This window comes from Mytilus californianus, unplaced genomic scaffold, assembly GCF_021869535.1.
Source record: "Mytilus californianus isolate M0D057914Y unplaced genomic scaffold, xbMytCali1.0.p SCAF_8, whole genome shotgun sequence".
Lineage (NCBI taxonomy): Eukaryota > Metazoa > Mollusca > Bivalvia > Mytilida > Mytilidae > Mytilus > Mytilus californianus.
In genome coordinates, this window is record NW_026262734.1 from 72998469 (window position 1) to 73013829 (window position 15361).

A 15361-nucleotide genomic window follows, 5' to 3' on the forward strand; every position below is an offset into this window, starting at 1 on the left:
ATTTTAAGCGTGCTTTCAGTAACTGCTAATAGTTTACTGATTTTTTAAATTCAAAGTTACAAAACAATAATTTAACCCCGCCAAATATCCATGTGTCTGTCCCAAGCCAGGAACCTTCAAAAGTAATGTTCTTATTTCTCCATATTTTGTGTTTCTATCAGGATAATTTGGTGTTGATGATAGATCGTCGATTGTTTCTGTTGAATTCATTCACAACTAATTAAAAATAGACTCGGACAGTTTTAGAGCTTGCCATATTGTGTATAAGCAAGTCTAATGTTAAGGACTACGTTGTCCTCTAGGTGAATTTTGATTGTATTTGTCGTTATGTTGCTGTCTAATGGACGACTTCCCACAGAGTTTATATAAGATATCTTTATCCCAAATTCAAAGACATGACAGTTGGAAAACAACAACTTTCAATTATATAGATGTTATTTAGTTTATCTGATGTTCATTAAATGACCAAATTTAAGTTTCAACAGAAGGAATTGACAAATATGGCCATGTTTACACCACAACATTTACTTTTGAGTTCAGACAAACTTGTGCACCTAGAAAAGTTTTAAGGAACGACAGGAACTAGCTAAATAAATTTTAAATGCATTGTATGTTTATGAAAATTAAACACTTTTGGGGAAGTTGATTTTTTTTCCGTTCCCACAGGATTTGCCAAAATGAACCAAGTTGAGAAAATGCTTCAGATATGTCCCTTGTGTTTTACATTGGATTGAAATGCTTTTATTGGCATGGCCAATAGATATCGCACAACTAATTTAAACTTCTTTAATGGTGGAACGTATGAAATGAAATTCAGGTGTTATTTTACCACCTTCTGCAGACTTGAAAAAAAAGAACTTTAGATTCAAGGAGTTTTTTCTCTGAAATACGAAATGCATTTAAATGTCATTAACCTAGTTCCTATTATGCCTTAAAATGTCCTGGTACACAGGTTTGTCTGTACTCAGGGATGTAAACACGGCCAAATTTTTCAATTCCTTCTGATAAACCTTAACTTATTTTTCTATAAACTGTTGACACAGAGATATGTCTCGCCTGTATATCATTTTAATAGTAAAATGCTAAATTTTGAATTAAAATAGCCATGCTTTAATATGCACAATTTGCAGTTTATTAAAAGTCAATAAACCATGACTGAAGGTAAAGGGCCAAATAATTTCCGTGGAAATAATATATGCCAATGCTACTGATACAACTGCATACCAAATATGATTGGCTTATCAGAAGTAGTTCCCCATTAAACTGACATAATCACAAACTTTACATGTAAACTATGCATAAGTTTCAAAGTCAACAGACCATGACTGAAAGGCAGGGCCAAATAATATCCATGGAAACGAGATGTGCCAATTACTTATACAACTGCATACCAAATACCATTAATTTACAATTAGTGGTTCCCCTTAAACTGAACTAATACAAACTTAACAGTACCACATTTCCTTATTTTAATATTATATGCAAAAGTTTCAAAGTCAATAGATCATGACTGAGAGGCAGGGCCAAATAATCTCCATGGAAACGAGATGTACCCATGTTTATACAACTGCATACCAAATATCATTGATTTATCATTACTAGTTCCCCTTAAACTGACCTATCAAAAACTTTAACGAATTGTTGACGCCGCCACCGACGCCACCGGAAACATCATACCAAAGTCTCGCTTTTTACTCCGTCGAGGCGAGACAATAAAATGTTGCCAAGACTTCACCATTCACTACCATGTAATGAATGTGAATAATACCAAAATAAAAATTGTATCTAGAATTTCAACAAAATGTAATCTTATATGCAGAAGTAATATTTAACATATATACAAACTAAAATGTCATATTGTTAACAGTGGTATCTGATCAATGTTAATCCCGGATATAATAATTATACATAAAATGAAACCATTAGCACTAATATAAACGAATATGTTTATGTTTTTGTATATATTATGACATATATTTGTATTCCACCAAAGACACTTGAATTATTGTACATCGTTCCTATCGTACGTATCATGTGTATAATGTACTGTAAATACGGACCAGTCAAAAGGATAATATAATTAATCGTTAGATCATCAAGTTTCTTTTCTATAACTAAATTGTCTTTCCTGGTCACCAACCTTTTTGTGTGAAATATAATTTTAGAAAACATATTTCTTTTTGATTATTGTAGAAACAAATATACTATTATACAAAGCTTATGAGTGCTGTTTAGTACATTGTGAAATCAGGTTCATTTAACCGCTCTTCTGCTTGAGCATCATTCAGTTCATAGGCTGTAGGATAATACTCTTGCTTTTTACCTCTAGACGTGCGATGTTCTTCTTGCATTCGCCGGGAAAACGATTTTTCATTCAAAAATTGGTTTTTCTCCCTTCGAAAGTCACGTGGTGGTTTATGTGGGTAGAAATAGTATCCATCTGTTGGATATGCTCCTTGTGGTATTTCTGATGCATATCCTCCCATTACGCTACCACTTTCCATCGATATATCCTCTTTTCCATACGGATAATGCGGACCTCCTCCACGGAAATGGCTTTTTTCTTTTTTCTTATTTTTCTTTTGTTTCTTATTTGCCTTACGGTCTTTTGATGTATATCGAAGATGAGGAGGGACAGAACTAGAACGAGGCGGATAACGTGCCATTTCCGGTGGCATGTAAGGATTAAATGATTGTGGCTGATACATGTAGTAGGGACGATAGCCGCTATACATCATTCTAGGTGGACTTCTTTCGATTTTATCGCGGTTTTTGCGATTACGTCGCTTTTCATATTCCTCTCGACGACTCATACGCTCCTTTCGTGGAGAATCAACATCAGCATTAACATATTCGTAATCACGAGGTGGTGTTCTAGGTCTAAATAAATCATCACTTTCACTGTCAAAATCTCCGTTTGGAATCCTTTTCCTTTCAGTCTCTTCGTGGTCTCTCGGAGATTTATGACTCGAGTGTCGACTGTCAGAAGACTTCGAATGCGGCGACTCCGATTCCTTCCTTTTTGGTCGTCGTCGTTTAACAAATTGAGGATACATTGGATATTGATATGGATAAGGGTAGGGTGGTGCTCGCATAGACGGTTGAGGAGAGAAAAATCGTGGTCTTGTCATCGGCGGCGGCGGCGGCGGATAATACATCGGTTTCATGTAGGATGGTGGAGGTGGATAGAACGGTGCTCCAAAATTGCGTGGCATATACCCTCGAGGCCTGCCTAATGGTGGTGGTGGTATACCATTTTCTTGGTGTAAAGGTCTTTCAGGCTGACTTCTTGCTGATAGTGCTTCAGTGGGTCGATCCTGCGGTGGAGGCTGAGCTTCTATTATAGGCGGTTGTTGAGGTGGCGGTGGTGGCGGTGGAACTGGAGCTGGTTCCACTGGCGGTGATGGTGGCGATGGAGGCGGAGGAATGTCTGCTGGCTGTACAAAGGAGTTCGAAACTCGAGATCGAGCAGAAATAGGCGGTTCTTTCTTTTCTATTTTAAAACTCTTGGCCTGAACATTATTTGGACGATAAAAATATCCTTGAGGTGGCGGTGAATCATAAAATTCCTGTGGAACGTCATCGACTACTGATGGAATATTGTCGCCAGCCGAAAGTCGCACATTTTGTCTAGCGGATACTGGTTTGTCTACAATAATACGCCGTAAAGAACCATTCACCATAGCAGTTGTTTCAACTGGAACAGTGCCGTTTACAACCCTAAATGATCCCGGTCGAATACCTGATCCATTTACTGCTCTATACGGAACTTGACCATTTTGAATTGTACCGTTTTCCCGTTTCATTTGATCTGCCATTGATGTTGCCTTAACAATGTCTAATGCGTCCTGATCAGAGGCACATACGAACCCATGGCACTCAAGAACTTTCCTTCCTTTTGCACGACGTGTAATCGCTGTGAAAATAGCTGGATTTTTGGCATTCTGAGCAGCTATTTCTGAATTTAAAGATACAAATTTGGCCATTACCTCCCCTGTCGGGGCATTTATTGCATTTACGGGCCTGACTGCAGCGCATACTGTCAATGAAGAAATCGGGAAAAATACAATCGTATCTGGATCATCAATATACTGAATTTGTAAACCGGTGTAAAGAACGGTAAGAGTTGAGTCTATACCTTGTAACTGAGCATGTTCACCTACCGGGTACCTATCCCTAAGTGGTTGTTGAACTGCTTCTAGTCCTTCTGTTGTCTCTAATGGCACTGAACTACCAATATATAATACACGTCGTTTTGCCAATGTTTGGGTCGGTTCTTCCCTTTGAATCACCATTTTACTCACTAAAATAAATATAAAATTCAGAATAAATATTTTGTAATGGCGGCTGTCATACAAGGAAACTGTTGGTGAAGTAATTTAATAGTTTAACGATAGGGTTAAAGAATTGAGTTACCTTTTCAATGCGACATTCCTGATCACAACATGGCAATTATTTCACTATTTCTAACTTCCACAGATTTCAAATTCACTTTATGGTTATTCCATTGGATCAATTAATGGGGAAACTAAATCCTATTTGGTTTTTAACAAACCAAAAAATGTCACTGTAACAATATGAAGAAAATTTGTCGAAATCGTTGAACCCAGACGTTCGTTCAACATTCATATGTAAAATATGGTGTCTGTTTATTCACGGACGACATGTTAAATTGTCTATTCAAAACCGGTTTTGAAGTCTTTTTAAAAATATGGCTTTACTGAAGCGAGACTTTTAAATAAACACCCAACGATTGAATGACAAATTAATATTTACCTTTTTATTAAGGTCAGTTAAGGGAAGACTTTCACATAGAAATTTTGTAAAATGAACAAACTATCGGACATCAATAATCATAGTTGTGTGTTGTTACTAGAAATCAATGAACTGCATGTCAATTTTATTATTGTTATTGACTGCTAAGACAATGGGATGCCTCAGGTAAATTGTATACACGTTGACTGTGTATAACACAAATTATTCAATTCATAGGTGTGAATTTAAAGTAGTATTGGGTTGCCTGTGAGCATTTAATTTTGACTTGGTATTTCCGGACGTATTCATCGGTAGCATTTATTAAGCTGTAGAAACCATGTCTCTTGGACTATTACACGAATCTTAATATATTAGTCCTAGATGCTACTTATCATAATTGATTGCTTGTTTTCTTCTTCTCCTGCCACTTGATTCTAAACGAAATGGTTACATATGGAAAATAAATTAAAATAGGAGAATTGTTACTTTAGCTTAGAAGTCGCGTCATGTTTTCGTGCTTTCCTTCTACTTTCCAGAAAATTACACTGATTAAATTTCGTTGCATTTTAACACATTGTGTAATAATAATGTTAATACACAGTGTAGATACTATTCTGTACGCTATCTGGAAGTCGCGATTTTCGAAGCGATGATTTCCAACTGGCTAACAGGACGGTTTTGCCTACGGTGACTTTTCTCATCATTTGTTTACTCCTATATCTATAAAGTGCTTTGAACATCTTCAAGGTATGTATTGCATCATAAATATGAGTAACTGTAACAAAAACATGCATAAGAATATAAAATATACGTGTGCATCACACCAACTTGATAGAAAAAAGTGAAATCGATGGACAATTTTGCTCTCGTAGTACAAAGCAAATAATCTTTTAATGCAAATATTTGCATCAGTTTACAGTTAAATATATACTGTTTCAATATTCTTTTCGTATTAAGTAGAATATTCGTATTTCCCATAAAAAAATATGTTTTCCTTGAGGATCCCAAAATAAATTACTGTACGATCAGTCTAGAACTGACTGTATTCTTGAAGCGATTTCAGATTTTTTGACTGTATGACCAGTCGTGATTTTGAAAAAGAAACAACGGCAATTTGAAGGTATATACGTGTCTATGTGATATTATGAACTGTCCAGGGAACTATAACGTGTAATTTCTTTCATCAGACAATACAAATATATTTCTGATGATTTTTGTAGACGGCATTTGTATGGGAACATATATTTGGAATCCCTTTTCTCCTGGATTGGACCCCCTCTCCATTTAAAAATGGCTGGAACCCACAATGTATATTAAGTGGTTTATGAGGAGATGCACTTACAAAACCAACGAAACATATTGTACCGATCCAACGGAAAGACGGACTTCATTATCACTATAAACCCCCGCTTTACAAAGTGGTGTACAATTGAGTGTCAAAGAGACAGCTCTACATCCAAAACAAAGTGAAGGAACTGTGATCAATTATAGGCTACAGTACGGCCTCGAATGTGTGTAAATACATGCATTTTTATATAACAATTAAATCTGTGTGTTTGTACAATTTTAAGTATAACGGAGGACATTTCTGAAACTTATATATACAACAAACCTTCCTCTTATTTTAGCAACATTTAAACATCCTTATACTTAATGTAGTAAGTCGAGTACACCCCATCAAGCTAAATAGATATAAGAAGATGTGGTATGAGTGCCAATGAGACAACTCTCCATCCAAGTCAAAATTTATAAAAGTAAACCATTATAGGTCACAGTACGGTCTTCAACACGGAGCCTTGGCTCACAACATGTTTCATAAGTTTTCAGGATGTGAATTTATTGAAATATATTTGTGTTATTTAGAAAAATGCCACCTTCTAATGTATCGTAAATAACTTTGAAATCACCACTAGAATACAGTGAAATAAAGACTGATCATACAGTTTCAAAATATACAAGCGAGACTGATCGTACAGTGAGAAATTCAAACAAGTGTAATTTTCTTATTTCTGACTTCAAAGATCTGGTTGAAACTTTTACCACCACTTGAAATATACTTCATTTAGTTAATTACGTCTGGTGTTTACGTTAATTTGTACACTAAGAGAGTAAAAAGATTGTTTTTAGGTTCACCGACTGATTTTCCTTAGTGATGCACTTGATGTAGAAAGCATTTTGCTGTTCCCTTTTAAGCTTTACAAAATGTAGCAGGAATGACTAAGAATCCAGTTATCATACTGAATCTTTTATTTCGGCCAAGAAAGACAACTCGAACTTAAAAAAAGAGAGGTGGCATAAGAAAACAGTTATTTCATAGTGCATCAATTTTATGTTAAGAGGGTCTCATAATTCAGTTTGACAGCTTTAGACATACTACTTTTTGACCTTATTTCAACCCACCAAATCACTACTTTATCTAAAAATTCATGACCTAATGTTTTTTTTATACATGTAATTTCATCCCCTTCTTACTATTTTATGTATAAAATATAGAGAAATAAATTTGGAAGGTGTATGAAACAAATTTTCAAGTTATAGACTGTCCACACTAGGGATTATATTTGTAAAATCAAAGAATGATATCTTGTAGAAGGTTTTCAGAATAGTTTAAATAATTTATCAAATTACTGTGAAAAATGGCAAAAAAAAACAAACAATGATCGTCCAACAAAGAACTATACAAAACTGGGACCATATATAACAAGTAAGGTTCAACAACGAAAACAATGAAAATGTTACTGAATATAAATTTCTGGGCACGTACCTTAATAAAAAATAATGGAAATCTAAATGCGAGCTTAACAGATTTAGCAAACAAATCTAGGAAGGCTCTTTTTTAAATTAAGTCACATGCAGCCTTTTGGGGAAATTTCCCTATTAATGTATCCGGTAATCTCTTTGATTCTCTTATTAAGCCAATTTTGACAATATAATGCAGAAATATCATACATGGATACATCATTCTTATTATAAAGCAAAGGCAGATTAAAATCCCAAAACAAAGATATAGATAAATTCTAATTTTTAGGGGTTAAAGCTGAACTTGGCAGACAACCAATAGAAAAATATGTAAAAAAATATAAATCCTTTATTTGAATAGATTAAATACAGAAAACATAAACTCATTACTAAAAGAAAGTTATACATTAAGTAAACACATTGACTCACAAGGAGTTTATACATGGTCCACTTTCATCAAAGATTCTTCACAAGAAATGAATATTGACATACAAAAAATAGTTTCCTGTCAAAATACGAAAGACGTAAAAAAACTAAAGACTTGTATTAAGAATATTTCAAGCAACTTTTATTCAGAATTACTTGAAAATAAGATAAGCAGTTTAAACGAAAATAACAAACCTTTTCTTTATAAAAGCATAAAAGTCAAACAAGACCAAGAATTTTATCTACGATATCCAAATTTTGAAACGACGTTATTTACAAAAATAAGAATCAGTGACCATAATTTACTTATAGAAAAGTGCAGATATCTGAATATACCTCGAAACCATAGAACATGTCTAACTTGTAAAACCATAGAAGATGAAAATCACTTTCTTCTCTACTGTCAAAATAATAAAATATTACGTATTAAACTTTTTAATGACATTGCAATAGATTTTCCGATATTTCCAAATCTGTCTGATACTGAAAAACTAGTAGTCCTGCTAAATCCTTCAAATATAAACCAAGTGAAAAAAACAGGTTCCCTTATAAAACAGTCTTTAGAGCTGAGGACAGGGGACTCTTAGTTATTTTTGCTTGTATATATATATATATAAACAAGTCTAAATTGAAAACAACGTTCAAATCTATGATTGCGTTGGATAAAAACCGCAATTTTCATACGTGTGCATGCACAACAAATTTCTTGGTAGAGGGGTCTAAATACAGCACAAATAACATTTTCCAAAAGACCAAAAAAGTGAAAAAGTATATTTTAACAAAACGCATTTGACTAGCAGGTCGAACAACTGATGTTCTTAAACCCTGCTGACTGCCATTGGCGATTGCCAAATAAACGAATCACCAGATGTAACAATATATATATATATATAATAAATTATACAATAATTGCAAATATTTCGGCTCAACAAATGGCCTTCCTCAGTGTTAAAAGTTTTAACAATACTGATATATAATGTATAAGGTGTAAACATAGATCAGTAATAATACAGGTAAGTTTTGGTCGATTGATTTTAATCCAAAATCCTGAATATCATAATATAAACATTAGACTGTAAATTTAATTATTTCTTTCATTTGATTCCATCTGGATGGAGGGACACCCAGTGTTTTTATCCAAAACTTCTCCCGATTCTCTCTTTGCCTATTTTGCCATGTACAATCCTGTTCGATCACAAGGATCTTCATGTGATCAAAATCTTTCAGATTGTGATCTGGTAACCTGAAGTGTTGGCTGACAGGAATATACGGTTTTTTTGTGAGGTCACTCCTGTGGCCATTAAGGCGTTTGTGAAATGGCTGCATAGATTCACCAACATATTGGAGACCACATATAGGACACTCAAGAACGTAAATCACGTTTGAGCTTTTGCAGTTGACATTGCAGAAGATCTTGTATGTCTTTTCTGTGGTCTTACTGTGAAATGTTGATGAATGCTGCAATTGGTTGCAACATTTGCAGCGCTTATCCCCACAAGGCTGGCAATTACCTACAGTATGGTTAGGTTTGGAAAGGTCAGCACGGACAAGTATATTTCTCAGGCTGTTAGGTTGTTTGAAGGCAATCATGGGAGGCTCAGGAAAGATTTTGGATAACTTAGAATGTTTCTCGATTGCTGTCCAATGATCACGAATGGTCTTGAAACTATTTCTCAGGCATGGATGGTAGGTGAGCACACATGGGATTCTTTTACTTTTCTGTTTTTCTTTGTAAGTTAGCAGACTGCTTCTGGGGATGGATTCCGCTTTTCGAAAACTATTTTTGATGTTTTTGTGTTTATATCCCCTTCTTTTCAAATGTCCTTATATATATATATATATGTAAGTAAGTCTAAATTGAATACAACGTTCAAACCTATGATTGCGTTGGATAAAAACCGCAATTTTTATACGTGTGCATGCAAAACAAATTCCTTGGTAGAGGGGTCTAAATACAGCACAAACAACATTTTCCAAAAGACCAAAAAAGTGAAAAAGTATATTTAAACAAAATATATATGTATTCAAATCTGTTTATTTTTTGTTGTTATTATTTGTATTTGTCACAAGTATCGTGTCTTACTTATATGACAATAAAGAATTATTATTATATGTTAATCAGCGTTTAGAAATATAAAAAGGCAACCACTGTCGAGAAAATAAACTATCTAGGTGAGTACTATTCATATTCAATCTCATAAGGGTACCTTTTATCAATATAATTGCACTGAAAGGGTTAATGATGAACGACCAATAAAAATCTGGATAATTTTTTGTGTGTGTGTGTGTGTCAATGGGTTATTCGTGTCATTTACGTAAACACCCACGTTTATGTCTATAAAATTTGTGATACAAATCAGGCTAGAAAACGCACTTGACGAAATAATATCGGTATCAGTGGCGACAAAATACTTATAGTAATATACTCGCTCTTACTAATACCAACGCAAGGTATTTTCTCAAATTAGCTTCCTTCAGTAAAAACTGGCCGCCAACGATATAGTCAAGAGTGTTGAAAGTGATGTAAAACACATACACGCAAGTAATCGATCAAATTTAGCACATAGTTTGAATGAGTCGTGTACAGATATATAAGACAAGTAAAATCGTAGTTATCTCCCTTTGATCAAACACTTAAAATGAACTCATCATAGAAACAGGACTTGAAATTTTGTACGCCAGACTCGCGTTTTATTTTTACGCGAATTTGTTCTCATAGCAACAATTCAAATGAATTTTACACAAAGCTCCTACAATCTGATGTTCTCGTCATTTGCTTTATTAAGGGAAATGATAACATTATAGGGTGATTCTGTTTTTATTTTATTTTATTTTTTTCTATTATCATTATTAAACTTTCGAAAACATATTCTTGCGAACTTATAATCAGTAGCTTCCTCGCTAAGAAAAACAAATATATAATTGAAATTTTAAATCAAAATGCCTTCAATAGAATTTTGATTTATGTCTATATAATTTTCGATACAAATCAGGCTAGACAACGCACTAACTAAATAATATCGGTATCACGGCTGGCGACAAAATACTTTCTAAAACCCGCGCAGAGTTCCTTGAAGTTCCTTCAGTAGTAAAAACTGGCCACCACGATATAGCCAGGAGTGTTGAAAGTGGCGTAATACACTAACAAGCAAGTAATCAATCAAATGTAGCACATAGTATTGAATGATACATAATTATATAAAATTTAAAAGAACCTAAAATCAGACTTGGCGTTCTCGATCGAACTTTATGTTTTATGACATGTATAGACACGGAACTATATGTACCGATTATCAGGTTGTCTGCATATTGATATTATGAAATATCAGCTGCGAGTCACAACATGAATCTTTTTTGTCGAGTGAGCGCAGCGAACGAGTTTAAAAAAAGGCTTCATATTGTGTCCAGCAGCTGATATTTTACAATATAAATTTTTATGAAAATCTGATAACAGATTTAGAGGATTGTATATTTGTGTATTTTGTATGATAAAACAAGTGTTTTCCTTTGTTGCACCAGCAAACCGGAAGATGACTTTATTAGTTCGGCCTTTTAACATATAATGAATGAACCGACGTTGATAAGTTTGACCCGAACTTATCAGAGTCATCTTCCGGTTTTCTGGGATTACAATATCAGTATGCAGAAAACCTGATAACCGATACTTTGTCGAGTGAGCGCAGCGAATATAAGAGTTGAAAAGGCTTCATATTGTGTCGAGCAGCTGATACTAGTATTTTACAATATCAATATGCAGACAACCTCATAATTAATTTATCGGATTGTATTTGTGTATTTGCATGATAAAGACAAGTGTTTTTCTTTGTTTCACAAGCAAACCGGAAGATGAGAGTCAAACTTATCAACGTCGGTTTATTCATTATGACGTCGATGATATGTCCGGGTAAAAGTTATTAAGGCCAGGTCAACGTACTTGATGTCACAAAGCCGTGATATGCAATTTTATAAGGAGCTGAGCAGAGTGATACAGACAGTAGGAACACCGATACACAGATTTATGAGGATACGCACTTTTACAGGAGAGTCGTGGACAGATATATAAGACAAGTAAAATTGATCAAGCACTTAAATGAACTCATCATAGAAACCGGGCTTAAAATTTTGTACGCCAGACGCGCGTTTTATTTTTACGCGAATTTATTCCCATAGCAACAATTCATATGAATTTTACACAAAGCTCCTACAATCTGACGATTATGATTGATGGCTGCTAAAAGTCCAGCGTCAACTTAAAATACATATTCAGGATTTTTCTTTTTTCTTTTACGGGTTTTTACTTGTTTTTTTTTTTCTATTTTTAATGCAACATTTTGTATTCCTTTTTAGGGGTTTTTGCTTGTTTTGCATGATTTTAGACAAGATTGTTAATTTTTAATATTTTGTTTTAATATGTATTTCCGAATTGACAATTTTTATGGTAGGCATTTTTGTGGTATTTTTATTTCAGTATTTGCATCTGACACAGTGTATGTTTTATGTTTCTGTCTTTGATTTGTTTTAATTACCCTGCTGCATGTTCAGCGCCTTAGAGTGAGTTTTATTTTTTATATAGGGCGCTTTATAAATTTTCATTATTATTATTATTATTAGGACGAGAACATGTTAATGAAATACGAATATTAACCCTGCAATGTACTAGACCGGCACGCAGGAAGACATGTCACCTTACCCGGACACATTATTCTGACTCTGAGCCGAGCAGTCTTTGCTCTCACTCCTTAATGCCACACCCTTAGCGGAGAAACAGCAAATACCAATTTTAAAGTCTTTGGTTTGACCCGGCCGGGGTTCGAACCCACGACCTCCCGCACTCGAGGCGAACACGCTACCACGCAACAACCGATGCGGTTTACAAGACAATTCCTTGGAACGAAGTTAGCAACCTTTCGCTTCGTCTAGTCGAGTGGCACATTGTAAACATGTACATTTAGAGTAAAAATATGGAAAATTGGTATACATATGGTACCAATAAATGATATATATTAGAAATCAAGGATTTATAATAATAAAGGGGGAGGAACTATGGGGCTCAACATAGGGTCCTGTCCTCAAGCACCTATGACGTATACAAGAGACATATTCAAATGTATCTAGACACAAACCACAAAAGTCGAACTTAGTAATACAATCATATTTTAGATATCTTAACTCATAACTGCCGGTACCTTGTGCTTGGATCTATAAATAAATGTTTAAAACAAATTGAAAACGAGTCTTTTTTTATTTTTCCTCGCCACATACAAGCAAGGTTAAAAACGTGCTTTTCCTCATGTATTTTGCTCCATGTAGATAATAAATGACACCTTTTTTCTTACATTTGTAACGTGCACCAACAGGTCAAGAATTTAGTTTTTTTCTTCATTATTCTGTTATGGAACATATGTGTCACAGATGACAACAACTATTATTTCAAATTGTCGTAGCAACACCACTGTCCTCTTTCCTCAATTAGTACAATGCCAAATGCGACATTATGATTACTCAATTTTTATTTGCTATGATCAACACTACAGTTGCAACAAATTTAGCAGTTTACCACTCCTTAGCACTTGAAATCACCCCCGATTTTTGTGGGATTCGTGTAGCTCAGTCTTTAGTTTTCTGTGTAGACTGTTCTTATCGTCACATTTCTTTTTGACCAGTTTTTCATCGACTAATGATTTAAGACTGTCCTTTTTTTTAAAAGTCGGCATCTATTTCATCGGTCACGTGTATTTATTATATGTCACTTAAGGTGGCTCGGCCCTTTAACAGTGCGCATATTTTAACGCATGTTTCTAACGACGAGCGCCTTGGAAAAGGTCGCTTTGAGTGGTTTTCTCAAAAATAGTTTTGACGACATTGGAACGCGGGCGTGTATGAGAGCACCCTTTCCCGATGTCAACAAACCATACAAAACGTTCTACAAAACAGGAAATACGTGCGGTCAGAAACACAGAGTGGTTTGTTCATTTTTCACATAAAAAGGACAGAATTATAGATGATATATCAAAGCATAACATTAAAAAAAAGAAAATATAAATATTGACATGTACGACGGTATCTGGTGCGTTCGCTCCAAAAACACATTCTCACCATACACGTTCGCCCCTTGGATCCGTTCGCACCCTATTTTCATTTAAATACTGGTTGAATATATCAAAAGATGTCAATTAGATGTATTAGTATATATATATATATAAATAAAAATATTTTTCCAATGACGCAATGTTTAACCGTAAACAAAGGATAGCGATGTAAACAACTGCATGTCACCTTACGGCTTTCAATAACAAGTAAAACCCATATAGTATGCTATAGTATAAAGGCATCGGGCTTCATCTGCACGCTATAAACAATAAATAAATAAATAATAATAAATAAGCTTATTTAGAGTCGGCAAAGTATACAAACAGAGTCAACATAAGCTCTAATGAGCTTTTAACCGTTTTATCCGTTTGGCGTATTATAACATTTTGTTACTGAGGGGCCTGATGGGTTATTTTCGTTCTTCGTGATCGGCGCATTTTCGCTATCGTGATCCGTTTTTCTACAGATTTATTTTTTTTTATATTTTCGTGATCTGTGATCATGGAAATTTATTTTCTGTGAATCGTGATTGACAAAAAAATCAACTCGTGAATCGTGATGAGACCCCCCCCCCCCCCCCCCCCCCCCAATCAGGCCCCTCGTTACTGTCATAAATCTCTTTTTTACTTGAAATATCTTCATTTCCAAGTATTGGTAGGATCTTATTCCGGAGTATGTGAAATATTTTCCCACTGCAAAATTTTGATAATAGTTACGAAATTTTGAACATAACAATTCCGGAGTATGTGAAATATTTTAACACTGCAAAATTTTGATAATAGTTAAAAAATGTATTTTTTATTTTCCAAAAAAAAATTTGGACATTACAATTTTCAAACAAAGACTAAATACTTGACAGTCACACATAACATTTTTATTCAAAGATTTATATACTTTATCAAATAATGGGCACGAAAATATCTAACAAATTTTCTCGTATCATGATTCTATGATTTTTGGAACTCTAGTCCTATAACATGAGACCTCGGGGCCAATGTTTTCTGTTTATGATATTATCCTTTTACTTATTTTGCTAGTTGTTAATTTTCTATCTTCTTTTGTATCTATCAATATGCCAACAGAGTTCGCACTAAAAAAAGAGGAAATATCAGCGTAATAACTAAAATAATTGAATAAGAATGAGTTATTATAATAGACTAACGGAACTCGAGCAACACATTTCACTAAATTGATTATTTGTTTTACGCAGAAAAAAAACCCCGACACTTCAATAATTAGCAGTTTTCCACCTTTGATCATGTAGATAAAAATTGGTCAATAGTAACCGGGACCTTACTAGTATTCCGACCTTATATATCGGTCTATGCTATTATCCCTCAATACCGCATGC

At 34.3% G+C, this 15361-nt stretch overlaps 1 protein-coding gene across 1 annotated transcript; it reads right to left on the reverse strand.

The window, feature by feature from the left end:
• Positions 1-1786: 1786 nt before the first annotated feature.
• On the reverse strand, positions 1787-4675 carry LOC127712429 (uncharacterized). The gene is made up of 2 exons (XM_052218863.1): positions 4417-4675; positions 1787-4303 (listed from the first exon to the last, which is right to left on the reverse strand). The coding sequence occupies exon 2, from the start codon at positions 4293-4295 to the stop codon at positions 2232-2234; it is 2064 nt and encodes a 687-aa protein (XP_052074823.1). The 5' UTR covers positions 4296-4303; positions 4417-4675; the 3' UTR covers positions 1787-2231.
• Between the last annotated feature and the right edge of the window lie 10686 nt (positions 4676-15361).